Source organism: Callorhinus ursinus, unplaced genomic scaffold (assembly GCF_003265705.2).
Source record: "Callorhinus ursinus isolate GAN/ISIS: 27379988/994484 unplaced genomic scaffold, GSC_fseal_2.0 scaffold13, whole genome shotgun sequence".
Lineage (NCBI taxonomy): Eukaryota > Metazoa > Chordata > Mammalia > Carnivora > Otariidae > Callorhinus > Callorhinus ursinus.
Window position 1 is genome coordinate 37,209,479 of NW_027397075.1, and position 17,141 is coordinate 37,226,619.

General features: G+C 42.2%; 1 protein-coding gene across 1 annotated transcript in view; it reads left to right on the forward strand.

Annotated features, from left to right (window-relative positions):
• The window catches only part of AXDND1 (axonemal dynein light chain domain containing 1), a 95,118-nt gene extending 81,748 nt beyond the window's left edge, over nucleotides 1–13,370 (forward strand). The window contains exons 23-25 of the mRNA XM_025878148.2: nucleotides 1,319–1,401; nucleotides 2,432–2,685; nucleotides 11,485–13,370. Of these exons, the coding sequence (XP_025733933.1) occupies nucleotides 1,319–1,401; nucleotides 2,432–2,685; nucleotides 11,485–11,558 (411 nt within the window). The 3' untranslated portion in view covers nucleotides 11,559–13,370. The remainder of the gene's footprint in view (nucleotides 1–1,318; nucleotides 1,402–2,431; nucleotides 2,686–11,484) is intronic.
• The last annotated feature ends 3,771 nt before the right edge of the window (nucleotides 13,371–17,141 follow it).

Consider the following 17,141-nt stretch of genomic DNA (forward strand, 5'->3'; position numbering starts at 1 on the left):
AGTTGCAAATGGCAAGATCTCATTCCTTTTGATGGCTGTGTAATATTCCATTGTGTATATATACCACATCTTCTTTATCCATTCATCTGTCGTTGGACATCTTGGCTCAGTGAGTGCCATTTACTTTCCAAATCAGCTACTCAAGAAAAGGGAGCAAAACAGAAAGAGGAGAATAGGTGACTGGGGAAATAAGAAAAGAGTAGAAGAGCGAGAGTAAAAGTGAAAATGTTTAACATAGTCTCTTTTCTCTGGTTTTCCTTTAGAAAAAGCTAGCAGAGTGCAATGGGATGTGTGGTTGAGAACGAAGAGACCTCGATGAGGGTTTTGCTTTAACCCACTAGATCCTTCCTTCTGTGAGGATGACAGGCTGCCTACCCTCTTTAAGCTCATTTTCCATCTATAATGTAGGGCTTACGTTTGACATTCCTCAGGTTGGGAAGCATGGATAGATGAGATTTTAAACACAGTTCTGGGCAAAAAGGGGGTGAAGGGGAGTGGGAGGTTCAGGCTTCCAGTGACCAGAATGAATAAATCATGGGGATGAAACGCTGGGCGTAGGGAATATAGCCAGTGACATGTAATAGTGCTTATGGTGACAGGTGGTAGCCACACTTGTGGTGAGCATAGTGTAATGTTGAGATTTGTCCAGTCAGCATGCTGTACACCTGAAAGTAATGTAACATTGTGTGTCAACAATACTTTAATTTAAAAAAAGGTGCACAGTTCTGGGAAAATGGTTTATTTATTTTTAACTATGCTTATAATTTTGGTTTTCTAAATACCTTCTTTTACCTTCCTCTTAACTTTTTTCCTAGAATGTATTTAGAGTCAAAATAAATGAGAGTTGTTTTTTCTTCATATTTTCACTGCCTTGATATTTATGAAGTTCCCTAAGGAACTAAAAGATCTCACTGGATTTTGCAATGTTAAGAGCTTAGTGAAGTAAATTATTAAGAAAAATATAGTCAATCTCTTTGATCATTAACTTGATTTATTACAGGAACATGTTTACCATTCTCTTTATTTTTAAACCTTTTCTTCCTTGTTCTTTTTCATTGATATTGTTTTCCCTGCTTTTTTACAATTCTAATCAAATCTTATCCACCCGTAGCAGGAATAATTCGGAAGCTGGAATGCTATGTGGCCACAGGTAGTCCCTATTCTTTTTTGGTGTTAAGATTGTGCTTAATCATCTACTTTATAAATATGGATAGTAGAAAAAAATATTCTGGAAGGTTTGGTCCAGAACATCCTAAAGAAGTAGAGTATTAACTGTTAGGACTCTCAGTTCATTCATAACGCATATTTCCTTTGTCAGAGAGAATCAGCGAGTCAAGGTACATTGGCCGCAAAGTATCTTGAAGCAATGGCTATAACTGAACGCACACAGGAGAAGTTATTGTGAGTATGAGGCACCACAATGGTAATTACAAAGATTGCCGGCCAGGAGGTGTGGCTGGAAAATCCACGCTTCTCGGCTTACTTTTGTTTCTTCTGCTTCTTTTATCCTTATTAGTGGGATGGGTATCTCCAAGTCCTCTGCTGGAGGCAATGAATTCTACTGCTTGCATAGGAACATCCATCCTCACCCACAGTGGAGATGGAGGAAGTGAAAGTGTGTGTATGTGGGGAATAGGGTGTTAGGAGTGATCTATCCAGTATGTTTCTAAGAGATGAGCTAGAGACGTAAATGGAACCAGGAGAAACTACTCTGTTCAAGAAAGAATGCTTCATACGCCGAAGAGTAGGAAGGACGGTATAGTTAAGATGGTTGAGAATGCCAAGAGAAGGGCAGAGCCATGTAGACGTAGAACAGGTCCTCTAGGAAGTAAGAAGCACATTTCAAACTAGTTTTCTTGATTGTAAGATCTGGTTTTAGAGGTCCTGGGCAAAGAAGGGAAACTACTGGACTTAGTTTGTTGGATCACATCAATGAAGAGAAGCCAAAATTAGCTCCTGAAAAGGAGTTCCTTGCCTATTGATGGAGAATTCCAAATACCCAAAGATCAGATTCCACCCAGAGCTGATAAATACATTGCATTCTTAAATCACAGCATGACTGCCACGCTGACATTACCATCCAAAGTAGCATCCCGGACCCTGACATTACCATCCAAAGTAGCATCCCGGACCCTGACATTACCATCCAAAGTAGCATCCCGGACCCTGACATTACCATCCAAAGGAGCATCCCGGACCCTGACATTACCATCCAAAGTAGCATCCCGGACCCTGACATTACCATCCAAAGGAGCATCCCGGACCCCAGTTCTCACCTAAGGATTGATGCTGCTGCCTCCCTTATTTGTACCTTTCAGATGCAGTTAGCTAATTCTACTGCTTCTTCTAGACAATAACTTTCTATATTTGAAAGATAACTTTTTCAAACCTTTCCATTTTGTTGTGTTTCTCTGGACTCTGTCCCCATCAGAGAGGTTGAAAGCAGAGCCAGACAAGCAGAGGAGAAGTTTGAGGATGTAAATGAGAAACTTCATTATACCCTTATAAGAAATAAAGAACTGGAGAGAGAATTAGAGGCTATTTTGATGAAGTCTAGAGAGAAGGAGTTTGAAGGAAGAGAAGAAGAAGAAAATGAAGGAGAAAGAGAAGATGGAGAAGATGAAGGAGATGACAATAACGAAGAAATCAGACCAGTAGAACATTCCCCAAAATCTCTAAAGAAAGGTGAGGCTTGCTTTCTCATTTTGCTTTATTTAGGTTATATTTATGAAACAAAACATGTTTGGGTCACAAATATCTTAGAAGAATATTAATATCTTTATACTGATTTACTGGTTCATATTTTTCATAGGAAATACATTTAACTGTATAACTACTGTATAACTATCTTATTCAGACAACTCACAAAAAGAAAACCAAATGACTAACAATTGTAGACTAAGAAACTAACATAAAATACAAGTTTTGCTTCTAAAACTGGCAAAGATTTTTTTTATTATGCTTTTGTATTGTATAAGTGTCTTCCTTTTTTTAAAATTTTTTAATTGTTATATTAATCACCATATATTATGTCATTAGTTTTTTTAAATTTTTTTATTGTTATGTTAATCACCATATATTACATCATTAGTTTTTGATGTAGTGTTCCATGATTCATTGTTTGTGCGTAACACCCAGTGCTCCATGCAGAATGTGCCCTCTTGAATACCCATCACCAGCCTAACCCATCCCCCTACTCTCCTCCCCTCTAGAACCCTCAGTTTGTTTTTCAGAGTCCATCGTCTCTCATGGTTCGTCTCCCCCTCTGACTTACTCCCCTTCATTCTTCCCCTCCTACTATCTTCTTCTTTTTCTTTTTTCTTAACATATGTTACATTATTTGTTTCAGAGGTACAGATCTGTGATTCAACAGTCTTGCACAATTCACAGCGCTCACCGTAGCACATACCCTCCCCAATGTCTATCACCCAGCCACCCCATCCCTCCCACTCCCCACCACTCCAGCAACACTCAGTTTGTTTCCTGAGATTAAGAATTCCTCATATCAGTGAGGTCATATGATACATGTCTTTCTCTGATTGACTTATTTCACTCAGCATAACACCCTTCAGTTCCATCTACGTCATTGCAAATGGAAGATCTCATTCCTTTTGATGGCTGCATAATATTCCATTGTGTATATATACCACCTCTTCTTTATCCATTCATCTGTCGATGGACGTCTTGGCTCTTTCCACAGTTTGGCTATTGTGGACATTGCTGCTATAAACATTGGGGGGCACGTACCCCTTCGGATCCCTACATTTGTATCTTTGTGGTAAATACCCAGTAGTGCAATTGCTGGATCGTATGGTAACTCTATTTTCAACTGTTTGAGGAACCTCCATACTGTTTTCCAGAGGGGTTGCACCAGCTTGCCTTCCCACCAACAGTGTAGGAGGGTTCCCCTTTCTCCACATCCCCGCCAACATCTGTCATTCCCTGACTTGTTAATTTTAGCCATTCTGACTGGTGTGAGGTGGTATCTCATTGAGGTTTTGATTTGGATTTTCCTGATGCCGAGCGACGTTGAGCACTTTTTCATGTGTCTGTTGGCCGTTTGGATGTCTTCTTTGGAAAAATGTCTGTTCATGTCTTCTGCCCATTTCTTGATTGGATTATTTGTTCTTTGGATGTTGAGTTTGATAAGTTCTTTATAGATTTTGGATACTAGCCCTTTATCTGATATGTCATTTGCAAATATTTTCTCACATTCTGTCGATTGTCTTTTGGTTTTGTGGACTGTTTGCTGTGCAAAAGCTTTTTATATTGATGAAATCCCAATAGTTCATTTTTGCCCTTCCTTCCCTTGCCTTTGGCAATATTTCTAGGAAGAAGTTGCTGCGGCTGAGGTCGAAGAGGTTGCTGCCTGTGTTCTCCTTTAGGATTTTGATGGACTCCTGTCTCACGTTTAGGTCTTTCAACCATTTGGAGTCTATTTTTGTGTGTGGTGTAAGGAAACGGTCCAGTTTCATTCTTCTGCATGTGGCTGTCCAATTTTCCCAACACCATTTGTTGAAGAGACTGTCTTTTTTCCATTGGACATTCTTTCCTGCTTTGTCAAAGATAAGTTGACCGTGGAGTTGAGGGTCCATTTCTGGGCTCTCGATTCTGTTCCATTGATCTATGTGTCTGTTTTTGTGCCAGTACCATACTGTCTTGATGATGACAGCTTTGTAATAGAGCTAGAAGTCCGGAATTGTGATGCCACCAGCTTTGCTTTTCTTTTTCAATATTCCTCTGGCTATTCGGGGTCTCTTCTGGTTCCATACAAATTTTAGGATTATTTGTTCCATTTCTTTGAAAAAGGTGGATGGTATTTTGATGGGGATTGCATTGAATGTGTAGATTGCTCGAGGTAGCATTGACATCTTCACAATGTTGGTTCTCCCAATCCATAAGCATGGAATGTTTTTCCATTTCTTTGTGTCTTCTTCAATTTCTTTCATGAGTATTTTATAGTTTTCTGAGTACAGATCCTTTGCCTCTTTGGTTAAATTTATTCCTAGGTATCTTATGGTTTTGGGTGCAATTGTAAATGGGATTGACTCCTTGATTTGTCTCTCTTCTGTCTTGTTGGTGTATAGGAATGCCACTGATTTCTGTGCATTGATTTTATATCCTGCTACTTTACTGAATTCCTGTATGAGTTCTAGCAGTTTTGGGGTGAAGTCTTTTGGGTTTTCCACATACAGTATCATATCATCTGCAAAGAGTGAGAGTTTGACTTCCTCTTTGCCGATTTGGATGCCTTTGATTTCTTTTTGTTGTCTGATTGCTGTGGCTAGGACTTCTAATACTATGTTGAATAGCAGTGGTGATAGTGGACATCCCTGCCGCGTTCCTGACCTTAGGGGAAAAGCTCTCAGCTTTTCCCCATTGAGAATGATATTCTCTGTAGGTTTTTCATAGATGGCTTTTATGATATTGAGGTATGTACCCTCTATCCCTATACTCTGAAGAGTTTTGATCAAGAAAGGATGCTGTACTTTGTCAAATGCTTTTTCTGCATCTATTGAGAGGATCATATGATTCTTGTTCTTTCTTTTGTTAATGTATTGTATCACGTTGATTGATTTGCGGATGTTGAACCAGCCTTGCAGCCCAGGGATAAATCCCACTTGGTCGTGGTGAATAATCCTTTTAATGTACTGTTGGATCCTATTGGCTAGTATTTTGGTGAGAATTTTTGCATCCATGTTCATCAAGGATATTGGTCTGTAATTCTCCTTTTTGATGGGGTCTTTGTCTGGTTTTGGGATCAAGGTAATGCTGGTCTCATAAAATGAGTTTGGAAGTTTTCCTTCCATTTCTATTTTTTGGAACAGTTTCAGGAGAATAGGTATTAATTCTTCTTTAAATGTCTGATAGAATTCCCCTGGGAAGCCATCTGGCCTGGGCTTTTGTTTCTTGGGAGATTTTTGATGACTGCTTCAATTTCCTTAGTGGCTATAGGTCTGTTCAGGTTTTCTATTTCTTCCTGGTTCAATTTTAGTAGTTGATACATCTCTAGGAATGCACCCATTTCTTCCAGGTTATCTAATTTGCTGGCATAGAGTTGCTCATCATATGTTCTTATAATTGTTTGTATTTCTTTGGTGTTGGTGTGATCTTTCTCTTTCATTCATGATTTTGTTGATTTGGGTCATTTCTCTTTTCTTTTTGATAAGTCTGACCAGGGGTTTATCAATCTTGTTAATTCTTTCAAAGAACCAGCTCCTAGTTTCATTGATCTGTTCTACTGTTCTTTTGGTTTCTAGTTCATTGATTTCTGCTCTGATCTTTATGATTTCTCTTCTCCTGCTGTGTTTAGGCTTTATTTGCTGTTCTTTCTCCAGCTCCTTTAGGTGTAGGGTTAGGTTGTGTATTTGAGACCTTTCTTGTTTCTTGAGAAAGGCTTGTATTGCTATATACTTTCCTCTCAGGACTGCCTTTGCTGTATCCCAAAGATTTTGAACAGTTGTATTTTCATTTTCATTGGTTTCCATGAATTTGTTGAATTCTTCTTTAATTTCCTGGTTGACCCATTCATTCTTTAGTAGGATGCTCTTTAGCCTCCATGTATTTGAGTTCCTTCCGACTTTCCTCTTGTGATTGAGTTCTAGTTTCAAAGCATTGTGGTCTGAAAATATGCAGGGAATGATCCCAATCTTTTGGTACTGGTTGAGACCTGATTTGTGACCTAGGATGTGATTAATTCTGGAGAATGTTCCATGGGCACTAGAGAAGAATGTGTATTCCGTTGCTTTGGGATGGAATATTCTGAATATGTCTGTGAAGTCCATTTGGTCCATTGTGTCATTTCAAGTCTTTATTTCCTTGTTGATCTTTTGCTTAGATGATCTGTCCATTTGAGTGAGGGGTGTGTTAAAGTCCCCCACTATTATTGTATTGTTGTCAATGTGTTTCTTCACTTTTGTTATTAATTGCCTTATATAATTGGCTGCTCCCATGTTAGGGGCATAGATATTTACAATTGTTAGATCTTCTTGTTGGATAGACCCTTTAAGTAGGATAGAGTGTCCTTCTTCATCTCTTATTACAGTCTTTGTTTTAAAATCTAATTTGTCTGATAGAAGGATTGCCACCCCAGCTTTCTTTTGGTGTCCATTAGCATGGTAAATGGTTTTCCACCCCCTCACTTTCAATGTGGGGGTGTCTTTGGGTCTAAAATGAGTCTCTTGCAGACAGCATATTAATGGGTCTTGTTTTTTAATCCAATCTGATAGCCTGTGTCTTTTGATTGGGGCATTGAGCCCATTTACATTCAGGGTAACTATTGAAAGGTATGAATTTAGTGCCATTGTATTGCCTGTAAGGTGACTGTTACTGTATATTGTCTGTGTTCCTTTCTGATCTATGCTGCTTTTAGGCTCTCTCTTTGCTTAGAGGACCCCTTTCAATATCTCTTGGAGGGCTGGTTTCGTGTTTGCAAATTCCTTTAGTTTTTGTTTGTCCTGGAAGCTTTTTATCTCTCCTTCTATTTTCAATGACAGCCTAGCTGGATATAGTATTCTTGGCTGCATATTTTTCTCGTTTAGTGCTCTGAAGATATCATGCCAGTCCTTTCTGGCCTGCCAGGTCTGTGGATAGGTCTGTTGCCAATCTAATATTTCTACCATTGTAGGTTACATATCTCTTCTCCCGAGCTGCTTTCAGGATTTTCTCTTTGTCTCTGAGACTCGTAAGTTTTACTATTAGATGTCGGGGTGTTGACCTATTTTTATTGATTTTGAGAGGGGTTCTCTGTGCCTCCTGGATTTTGATGCCTGTTTCCTTCCTCACATTAGGGAAGTTCTCTGCTATTATTTGCTCCAATATACCTTCTGCCCCTCTCTCTCTTCCTTCTTCTTCTGGGATCCCAATTATTCTAATGTTTCATCTTATCGTATCACTTATCTTTTGAATTCTGCCCTCGTGATCCTGTAGTTGTTTATCTCTCTTTATTTTCCATCATTTGGTCTTCTATATTGCTGATTCTCTCTTCTGCCTCATTTATCCTAGCAGTTAGTGCCCCCATTTTTGATTGCACCTCGTCAGTAGCCTTTTTGATTTCGACTTGGTTAGATTTTAGTTCTTTTATTTCTCCAGAAAGCGTTTCTCTAGTAACTTCCATGCTTTTTTCAAGCCCAGCTAGTATCTTTAAAATCATGATTCTGAACTCTAGGTCCGACATCGTACTAATGTCTGTATTGAGTAGGTCCCTGGCTGACGGTACTACCTCTTGTTCTTTTTGCTGAGGTGATTTTTTTTCGTCTTGTCATTTTGTCCAGAGGAGAATAGATGAATGAGAGAACAAAATGCTAACAGGTTAACAACGTCCCCAGCAAATATACTGTATACAAATCAGAAAAGACCTGAAACCAGGGGAAAAGAAAGGGAAAGAAAGAAAAAAGAAAGAGAAAAAAAAAAAAGAAAAAAAAAGATAAAAACAAAAACAGAACAATACAAAAAAAGCAGAATATGATCAAATATGATTAGGCTAGTGCATAGATCAGTGTAAAACTGGCAAAGATTTTTAAAAATGAAAGAATATAATGCTGGTCACAAGGGGCAAACTCGTTTGTTTTACAGATAATACTTGTGGGTGGACAGACATGTAACTTTTTCAGAAAATAATTTGAGAGTATGTATAGATATCCCTTAAATACATGCATATACTTTGACCTAATAATTTTATTCTTGAGGATCTAGTCCAAGGAAATAATCCTAAATACAGAAAAAAAGATTAATGCACAAAGATGTTCAATGTATCACTGTATATAATAGAGGCAACCTACCTCTCCAATCATGGAAGAAAAGTTAAATTATGTTATACTAATATACTTGAATAGTATACCACTATTAAAATGGTTTATAATGACATGGAAGTTTTTTAAAAAGATTTTATCTATTTGAGAGAGAGAGCATGAGTGGGGTGACGGGCAGATGGAGAAGCAGACTCCCTGCTGAGCAGGGAGCCTGATGCGGGGCTCAATCCCAGAACTCTGGGATCATGACCTGAGCTGAAGGCAGACGATTAACCAACTGACCTACACAGGTGCCCCGGGAAATTCTTTTTTAAAATTTATTTTAGAGAGAGAGAGAGAGAGAAGTGAGAATGAGCAGGGGGAGGGGCAGAGGGAGAGAGAAACCCAAGCAAACTCCACGCTGAGTGCAGAGCCTGATGCAGGGCTTGATCTCATGACCCTGAGGTCACGACCTGAGCCCTGAGCCGAAACCAAAAGTCAGATGCTTAACTGACTGCGCCACCCAGGTGTCCTGGAAATTCTTATGTTTGAATATCAAATGCAAGAAAACACACGTTTATAAAGCTAGAAAGAAGACCAAGAAGGAAATTGTATCCAAATATTGATAGACATTGTCTCTGGTTGATGGAGGTTTGTGGTGAATTTTGACTTTGGTTTTTGGTACCTGTTTGATTTTCTATGATGAAAATAATCATTATTTCATTATTCTACAGGAAAAGGAATTTAACTCTTTATTTTCTTATCTCTAATTAGTGCAATAACCTGCCCTCAGGCAGTTCTCAGTAAACCCCAGGATTGGAGGCTAGTTTTTGATTTTTGCTCTCACCTTCACCCTTTGGTGTGTTCCCAGGACAATTCCTGGTGCAAGGGATAGGATAGGGAGGATCACAACTTCTCTCTCTTTCTCATCCCTATTTTCACCTATGCCCCCAGCCAAAGCGGTTGGTTAGCCAGTGCCCCACAGTCTCCCACCCAGGTACATTGTGTTTGTACTGTCACCAGAGTGAGCTCATTTTCTCTCCTCCTGTTACCTCTCAACTGGTAAGATGCTAATTATTCCAAGTGTGACAATCCTTTAGCTTTAGGTTTGAATATATGGGAGATAGTTTTTGTGGATTAAAACATTTTCATCTTACACTGTAATTTTATCCTGATGGTTTGAAAACTAGACTTTTTCCAGATTACAGAAAAATAAATATGCAAACCATGCAAAAGACCTGCATGTTAAACTGGAGAGGTAAGCTCAGTATGGAATGAGTGATGTTATTTTCTTCCATTTCCATAAAGATCTTGGGGATGAGGTTAAATCCAGAATGAAAAGTATTAATAATTTTAAGTAGAGGATAACTGTATACAGTTAGTCCCCAATCTATATAAACAATTGCCTACACAAACATAGCCACCCTTTGCCCTCCTTCCAAATACTCCCTCAGAGTCATTCCCGGGGGCTCACAGGTGGAGGAGGAGAGGCTCTGCAAAGCTTAGGGGAATCGGCTCCTAAGCCAAGCCCTTCACATGCCATGTAGGAGACCTGAACCTTTTCCCCAGAAAGATCTATAAGTTGGACATTCCTTAGGGTTTGCAGGCAGCTCCTTTGAGAAATGCGACCCTCCAGAGCAATATGAGATTCCTATGGCATATGCAGCATCATATTTGTGTGACTTAGAGCATGAGATCACGTTTCCCTCTAGAGTTGTGCAGTGAAGAATGGACGGTTATATATGGTAAAGGAGGGAGGCTTGTGGATGTAGGACGGGGGAAGATCTGGACGGAGCAGAAGACATATTTATTTTTGTTTTTGTGTCAGTCTTTTTAATAATTAGCAAATCATTGTGCTCTGAGCTGTGAATGAAGACAGGAATTGAGAGGGAAGTTTACGAAGATGAATAGTGGCTTAGGCTCTAATCTCAGTGAAGCCTACAGTTAGGAGCTAGGACCCGGGAGAGACACTAAGAGCAAGACAAGGGCATGAACAAGATGACCAAGTGTGGGATGGAGGTGGCAGCAGCCAGTCAGAAGGATTCAAAGTGAGAAGCTTGGTGTCATGGAGCAGCCAAGGAGAGCCGGCTTGATGGCGAGAGGCCTCCTGCCTCCATCCTGAGGGCTGGGCCTGAGTTGGGTCTGTGCACAGGAGACAGAACAGGAGTGCGGGAATGGGTGTGGGAGGACTTTGGATACTAGCTCTATTTGAATTGTTTTGTTTCCGCCAAGCTTGGGATATGTATAGGAAGGAAGGCGGAAATGTTCTTTCTGTTTCTCTATTCTCCTTGATCACATAGTCCTCTTTTCCAGGACCCAGAACTCAGGTAACTAACTGATTACACTTTAACTTTGGGAAAATGCATTCTGAATCCCAGTAACCAACTTAGAGTCAAATTTTGGGCATACTGCCTGTTTGTAGCTTGGGAGTTAGGCAGAATGGAATTTTTTTTTTAAAAGATTTTATTTATTTGAGAGAGAGAGAATGAGAGAGAGAGAGAGAGAGAGAGAGCACAAGGGGGGGAGGGTCAGAGGGAGAAGCAGACTCCCTGCTGAGCAGGGAGCCCGATGTGGGACTAGATCCCAGGACTCCAGGATCATGACCTGAGCCGAAAGCAGTTGCTTAACCAACTGAGCCACCCAGGCGCCCCAGAATGGAATTTTTAAAAAGCTTTGTAAAGTTAAAAGTCCTTAGTAAATATTAGATATTGTTACTACAATACTCTGATTTTTTTTTTTTTTTTTTACTTTTCAGAGGTACAGTGCAAGGAAGGTCCTCTCAACGCTAAACCCAGATCCCGGACTAAATCCAAGACCAAGTCCAAGTAGCATCCTTAGGGTGCTGGGCTTCAGCTGGGCTCCCCTCACTGATCTCTGTGTGCTACTTAGCTGACCCTGTGGCTCAACTGTAGAGACTCCCTGTGCAACAGCTACTAGAAAAGTCATGACATACAACCCAAGAACATTTTCTTTTTAAAAGTCACAGTGAAAGCTGTAGGGAATATAAGTGCATTAGTTCATCTCCCAGATTAAAAATAGCTTGTGCCAAAGTTTGCTGGCCTCTTCAAATGATTTCCTAATAGAGGTCTGTGAAAAGTGTCAGTTCTTGTCAAGCAAATAATGCTTTTTGAAGATTCTGAACTCTGCAGAGAAGAGTGGCAAAATACAAAGCATTTTTTTTTTCAATTTAAAAGAGAGGAGCCTGATAATGCTCTTGGGTTTTGGCAGCATTTTCAGATTTCTTATGATTTCAGGCATTTTTATGATTTATTTGATTTTCACAATAACTCTACAAAGTAGGTGGGGGAGATGCTGTTATTATCCCATTTCTCAGAAGATTAAACTGAGGCCCCCCCCAAATGGTTATAAGACTCCCCAAGGTCACAGAACTGATGGGTGTCAGAGCCCCCTGCTTACTGGACCTGTGTCTGGATGTTTGACAGTGGTGATGGGCCACCAGGCCACTGCTCAGATGGTTTCCTTCACAGGGAAAGGATGGAAGATTGTACTGAAATTTAGGAATGCTGCTGAAGATTCACTCAGAATCACCATTTTTCGCTTTGATAGCCTCACTTGTCTGCTCTGTTCATGACCCCATATCCACTGAGGCACTAGAGATGGACTAACCTGCAAAAATAAGTTGCGAGTGACAAATGGACATTTGGGGCAAGCACTTGGCAAGGCCCCCCTCCTACCTTACTGCTCCCGGCACACTTGCATTTGCTCTGATCTCTGGCTCCAAATACCTATGCACCTGCTTTGGCTCACATATTTGCTGTTCCTTTGGATTTATCTCTGAATTTTAGACCCTTGCCTGTTCCCTAAGCCTCAGAAACCCTGTGACTCAGAGTCCCCAGTCTTTTTTTAGCCCAGTCCCTGGCCAGGCCTGCCTCTGCCATCATCAAAGTAGGTATAGGATGGGTTTCAAAAATGCTTAGGGTCTGTCCACCTGAGCCCACTGGATGACTCTTGAAGTCTGAGCGGAGAAACCTGACTTCAGACAGTCGGCTGTGTTCGTGGCCTAGCTGACAGCCAGAGCCGCCGCTCTTGGCCCCCGCTTACAGTTCTCGCTTGCTGGGGCATAGCCAGCCCTACCCTTTCCCAAAGAGATTCTTAGGTGATCCTAGAAAATTTGGAGGCTTTTTGGTGGGATTTCCGAATGCTGCTGCTGCTGCTGCTTCCTTTTTTTTTTTTTTTTTTAAGATTTTTTTTATTTGTCAGAGAGAGCACAAGCAGGGGGAGCGGCAGGCTCCCCACAGAGCAGGGAGCCTGATCGGGACTTGATCCCAGGACCCTGGGATCATGACCTGAGCCGAAGGCAGACGCTTAACCAACTGAGCCACCCAGGTGCCCCTCCGAATACTTAATTGATTTCCCACTTTGCAGGAATGAGTGGTCATTTCCATACAAATCAGCAGCCCCTCTCCCTGAACATGAGAACCTTGCCCCTCAGAACGTGGCAGCTCCATCGGGTGGACAGCTCAGTCTCTAAAGGCCAGAGTTAAGCCTGCTGCCACTACAATTAGGATGAGATGTTTGGCACCTAGTTAGGTGGTTTGGTTGTGAGCCAGAGAAACCCACTCTTGCAAACACACATAGAAGGCTAATTTATTGAAAGTGTGTCGGGGAGCTCAGGGGGTTGAAGGGGAAGTCTTTTTTTTTTTTTTTTTTTTTTTGAGAGAGAAAGAAAGAGCATAAGCAGAGGGAGCGGCAGGCAGAGGGAAAGGGAGAAGCAGACTCCCTGCTGAGTGAGGAGCCTGACATAGGGCTCAATCCCAGGATGCTGGGATCATGACCTGAGCCAAAGGCAGATGCTTAACCAACTGAGTCACCCAGGCGCCACTGAAGGGAAGTCTTAAAGAGCCAGGCTAGGAACAGATGGGACCAGATAGTTTTAGATTTCAGGAGCAAGAATTGCTCCACCGTCTCCCCTAGTTGTTACCACCAAATGAACTCCAATCTTTTCTTCTGTCTTTAGATTTTTTTGCTAAAGTTTTAAAGTCCTGAGAGAAGGAAGGGCTGCCCTAGGGTCACAAACCACCCCATGGATATATGGTGAGAGGGTGTCAGGGATCTCTAGCTGCCTTCGAGGGAAGGAAGGACACCTCGCTCTACTATTCCACCAAACCAGAACACAGTATGGGCAAAGGAAATGCCCAGAAGAAAATAAGGGTGGTGGTAGGAGGGCATAACAGATGTTAGGTGGTTTTAAAAGGAGGGATGCTACAGGAAAGGTATCTGCACTGGTGCTCCCTGAAAGTTAGCCCAGGCAGCTCTGCTTTCCCAAGCAGCTGATTCATGGGAAGTTTGAGATAGTCCTCGAGACCTTGCCATGCTTTCCCCAGTGACCCTGCGGTAGGCTCCCAAGCCGAGTGGAGGGAGTGGTGCTTGCTGCACATGCCTGGTGGCTGGGCTGCCAGGGGAAGCTGTCCTGCTTGTGCGAGGTGAGACCAGCCACTCTGCTCAGATGTGCAAAGGCAGACCTCTCGAAGAGCTGTGCACCTTTAAAAGAAATGCTTGAAATACTGGGGTGGGATTCTAACACAAGAGACCCCACGTGCCAGTTCTTAACCTGGTCCTGTCCAAGAACAACCACCCTGGGCGCAGGAGCTGCTGGCCACCAGGGCAACCTTTGAGGCATGGGGGTGAGCTCTGTAGGGGGCCAGGATTCTATTTGGATACAGCTAGATCGCTGCCATTTAGAGCTACTGGGGTAAAATCAGAAAAACAGTAGTAGTCATTTCCTGAGGATTTACTTTGAGTAAGCACTGTACTAAGCACTTCATATGTTATCTCATGTAATCACAACAACTCTGTCATGTGGGTTATACTTTTATCCCCATTCCTGTCAGGCTAGGTAGCATGTTTAAGGTTTCACATCTAGTGAGTGCTGGAGTGAGTGACGTCTAGGGGCTGAACCCACGCTTGCAGTTACAGGGCTGTATTGCCTCTCCAAGTCAGAGAAAGCTGGATGTGCAGTTGATGACCCCTCTTTTTAAAGCATTTGATTTCTGTATCCTCTGCTTACTGCTCAGCTCAACCACTGAGCAAATGCACTGACACACAAGCCAAAATTCTAGAGACATCAGAACCCTCATAGACCCAGTAGACTCTGCCAAAGAACATTATAGCCACCAGGAAGAATTTAGTAAGGAGGATTATACTTACTCAGCCATCCAAACCTGGCCCTCAAAGAGACAGGATGTAGAGGCATGGGCGGAATGACCTGCTGGCTCTCCCAGATTTAGGGGAGTCCAAACTGGAGGGCTCCAGCACCAACCTGATACTCTTGGTGAGCCAGGGTGGCCCGTGAAGTTCTTAAGGAGAGCCTGCAAAGCCTCCTTAAAGCTGACCTCCTTCTGGTGAGCTGGAGTGCCAACGACCTGCAGTCCACCAGCCATTAAGTCACATGCCTGCACAACAAATGGAGGTCTAGACGGACCTAAGAGTCCCTGCCCATCGCCAAATGCCCTGGAATACCACTGTCACAGAATCTGTCATAGACTTGTGCCAATCTCACGGCCATGTCCTTTTGGTCACGGTGGACTCCAGCTCCAAACTGGAACACCTCCCCTTTTATCAGCTTACTGCCTATGGTAGGCTCCATGTTGGTGTTGCCCCAGAATTCCTATGTTGAAATCCTAGCCTCTGATGTGATGGTTTCAGGAGTGAGGCCTCTAGCAGGTGATTAGGTCATGAGGGTGGAGCCCTCATGAATGGGATGAGTGCCCTTATAAAAAAGACCACAGGGAGCTCCCCCCTTACACCATGTGGGGACGTAGTAAGAAGACACCTATCTTGGAACCAGGAATTGGGCCATCACCAGTTGCCAAATCTACTGGCGTCTTGGACTTCCCAGCCTCAACTGAGAAATTTGTTGTTTGTAAGCCACCTTATGGTATTCTGTCATAGCAGCCTGAACTAAGGCACCACTGCTCTATTAATATTAAATTTCCAGAGAAAAACTTCCCTAGTACACATCTTAGTTTTGGATTGTACTGTCCAACTTGTCCTTCACACATCATTTCAAGATCAGTAACCAGCTAGAAGGCAGCACCTGGGTGTCAAGAGGAGACTTCTGGTACTGGGAACTTGCAGACAGCACGATCAGCTCACCTTGCTAGTCTCAACAGAGTTTCCCTTGACCGTTCACAGTTTCATACAACTTAGTCCCGATATTTCCCACCCACCAAGCACTCCCATCCCAATGGTCAGTTAATAGTTGAAGATATCACAGGCTGCTTGAGCCGAGCTGGAAGGTGCCCTCTGGCAAGCTAATGAGAAATTTAAATGTTGACTGAACCAGACAGCAGAGACCAACGAATGGGTGATACCATACACTCCCCAGACCTGTAGGTAAATCTGCCTTTGACAAAAGGAGCCATGCTACAAGGAATTCTTAAGGGTCTTAAAAGCCATTATTATTACCTTATTGCCCTGGCATTCACTCCTAATTGTTCTGTTCCTGGCTCTGGCTAGGCCTGAATCAGCATGACCCTACTTCCTCCTTTATTATTTTTGCCAACATCTGCCAACCTGAGATCAGGAGCCATCTATATGGGGTGAAGAGTGAGCAACGACCCTTGATGCCATTTTAACTCCAATAACCAGTACCTTGGGATGGGTGTGGGCCAATACAGTGGTCATGAGTAATACTTCCCACTTCAGGGATGGTCTAATCGGTCCTTTAAATGGGCTGGATCATCAATGACCATGCCCTGGCTGGTCTACAAAAGCAAACTGCAAACCCTAATCTGTTAGATATTCTAGGAAATCACCCAGGAATTTTCCCCAACTCTCATCCTATTACTGCCTCCTCAGTGTTTGCTTTCCTCTCTCTGGTACCCTACTTTTAGCAGATTTTGGTACCTGCTTTTGGCTTACTTGGATTTGACAGCCTTTTGGATTCCATATTTTGTATTTTGGCACTTCTTCATGGTTTAAAGCTTTGCCTGCTCCTTTGGCTTCAGAATCTCCCATTGCCTCCAGCCGAGATTAATCAACCTATGCCTTTCAGCACTGCCACTCCCCCACAACCAAGTATGGTCCTTGGGAGTAGGGAGGGAAACTTCTTTTGAGAAGATATGAAAATATTTTTCAGAAATGGATGAAATAGGCTTTTGAAACAAAATTCAATGTTATCATCTCAGTACATAGTAACCATATAAGCTGATTGCTAAAATAATAAACGAATTGGGCATGATTATATGAATATGTGGGTTTTGAAATCATCTAACAGTTCTGCATAATCTTGGGAAGATGCATTGCTTGGCCAACGCCCTTGGGCTTGCAGGCTTGGGCTGGAGTGTGTGGCTTTCCCAGCTGTGGATGGAGGTGAGAAGGAGGCTTAGAGGTGTAGGACAGGGATGGCCCTAGGATGGCATCATTATATACTGCTATATTAGCATGTGC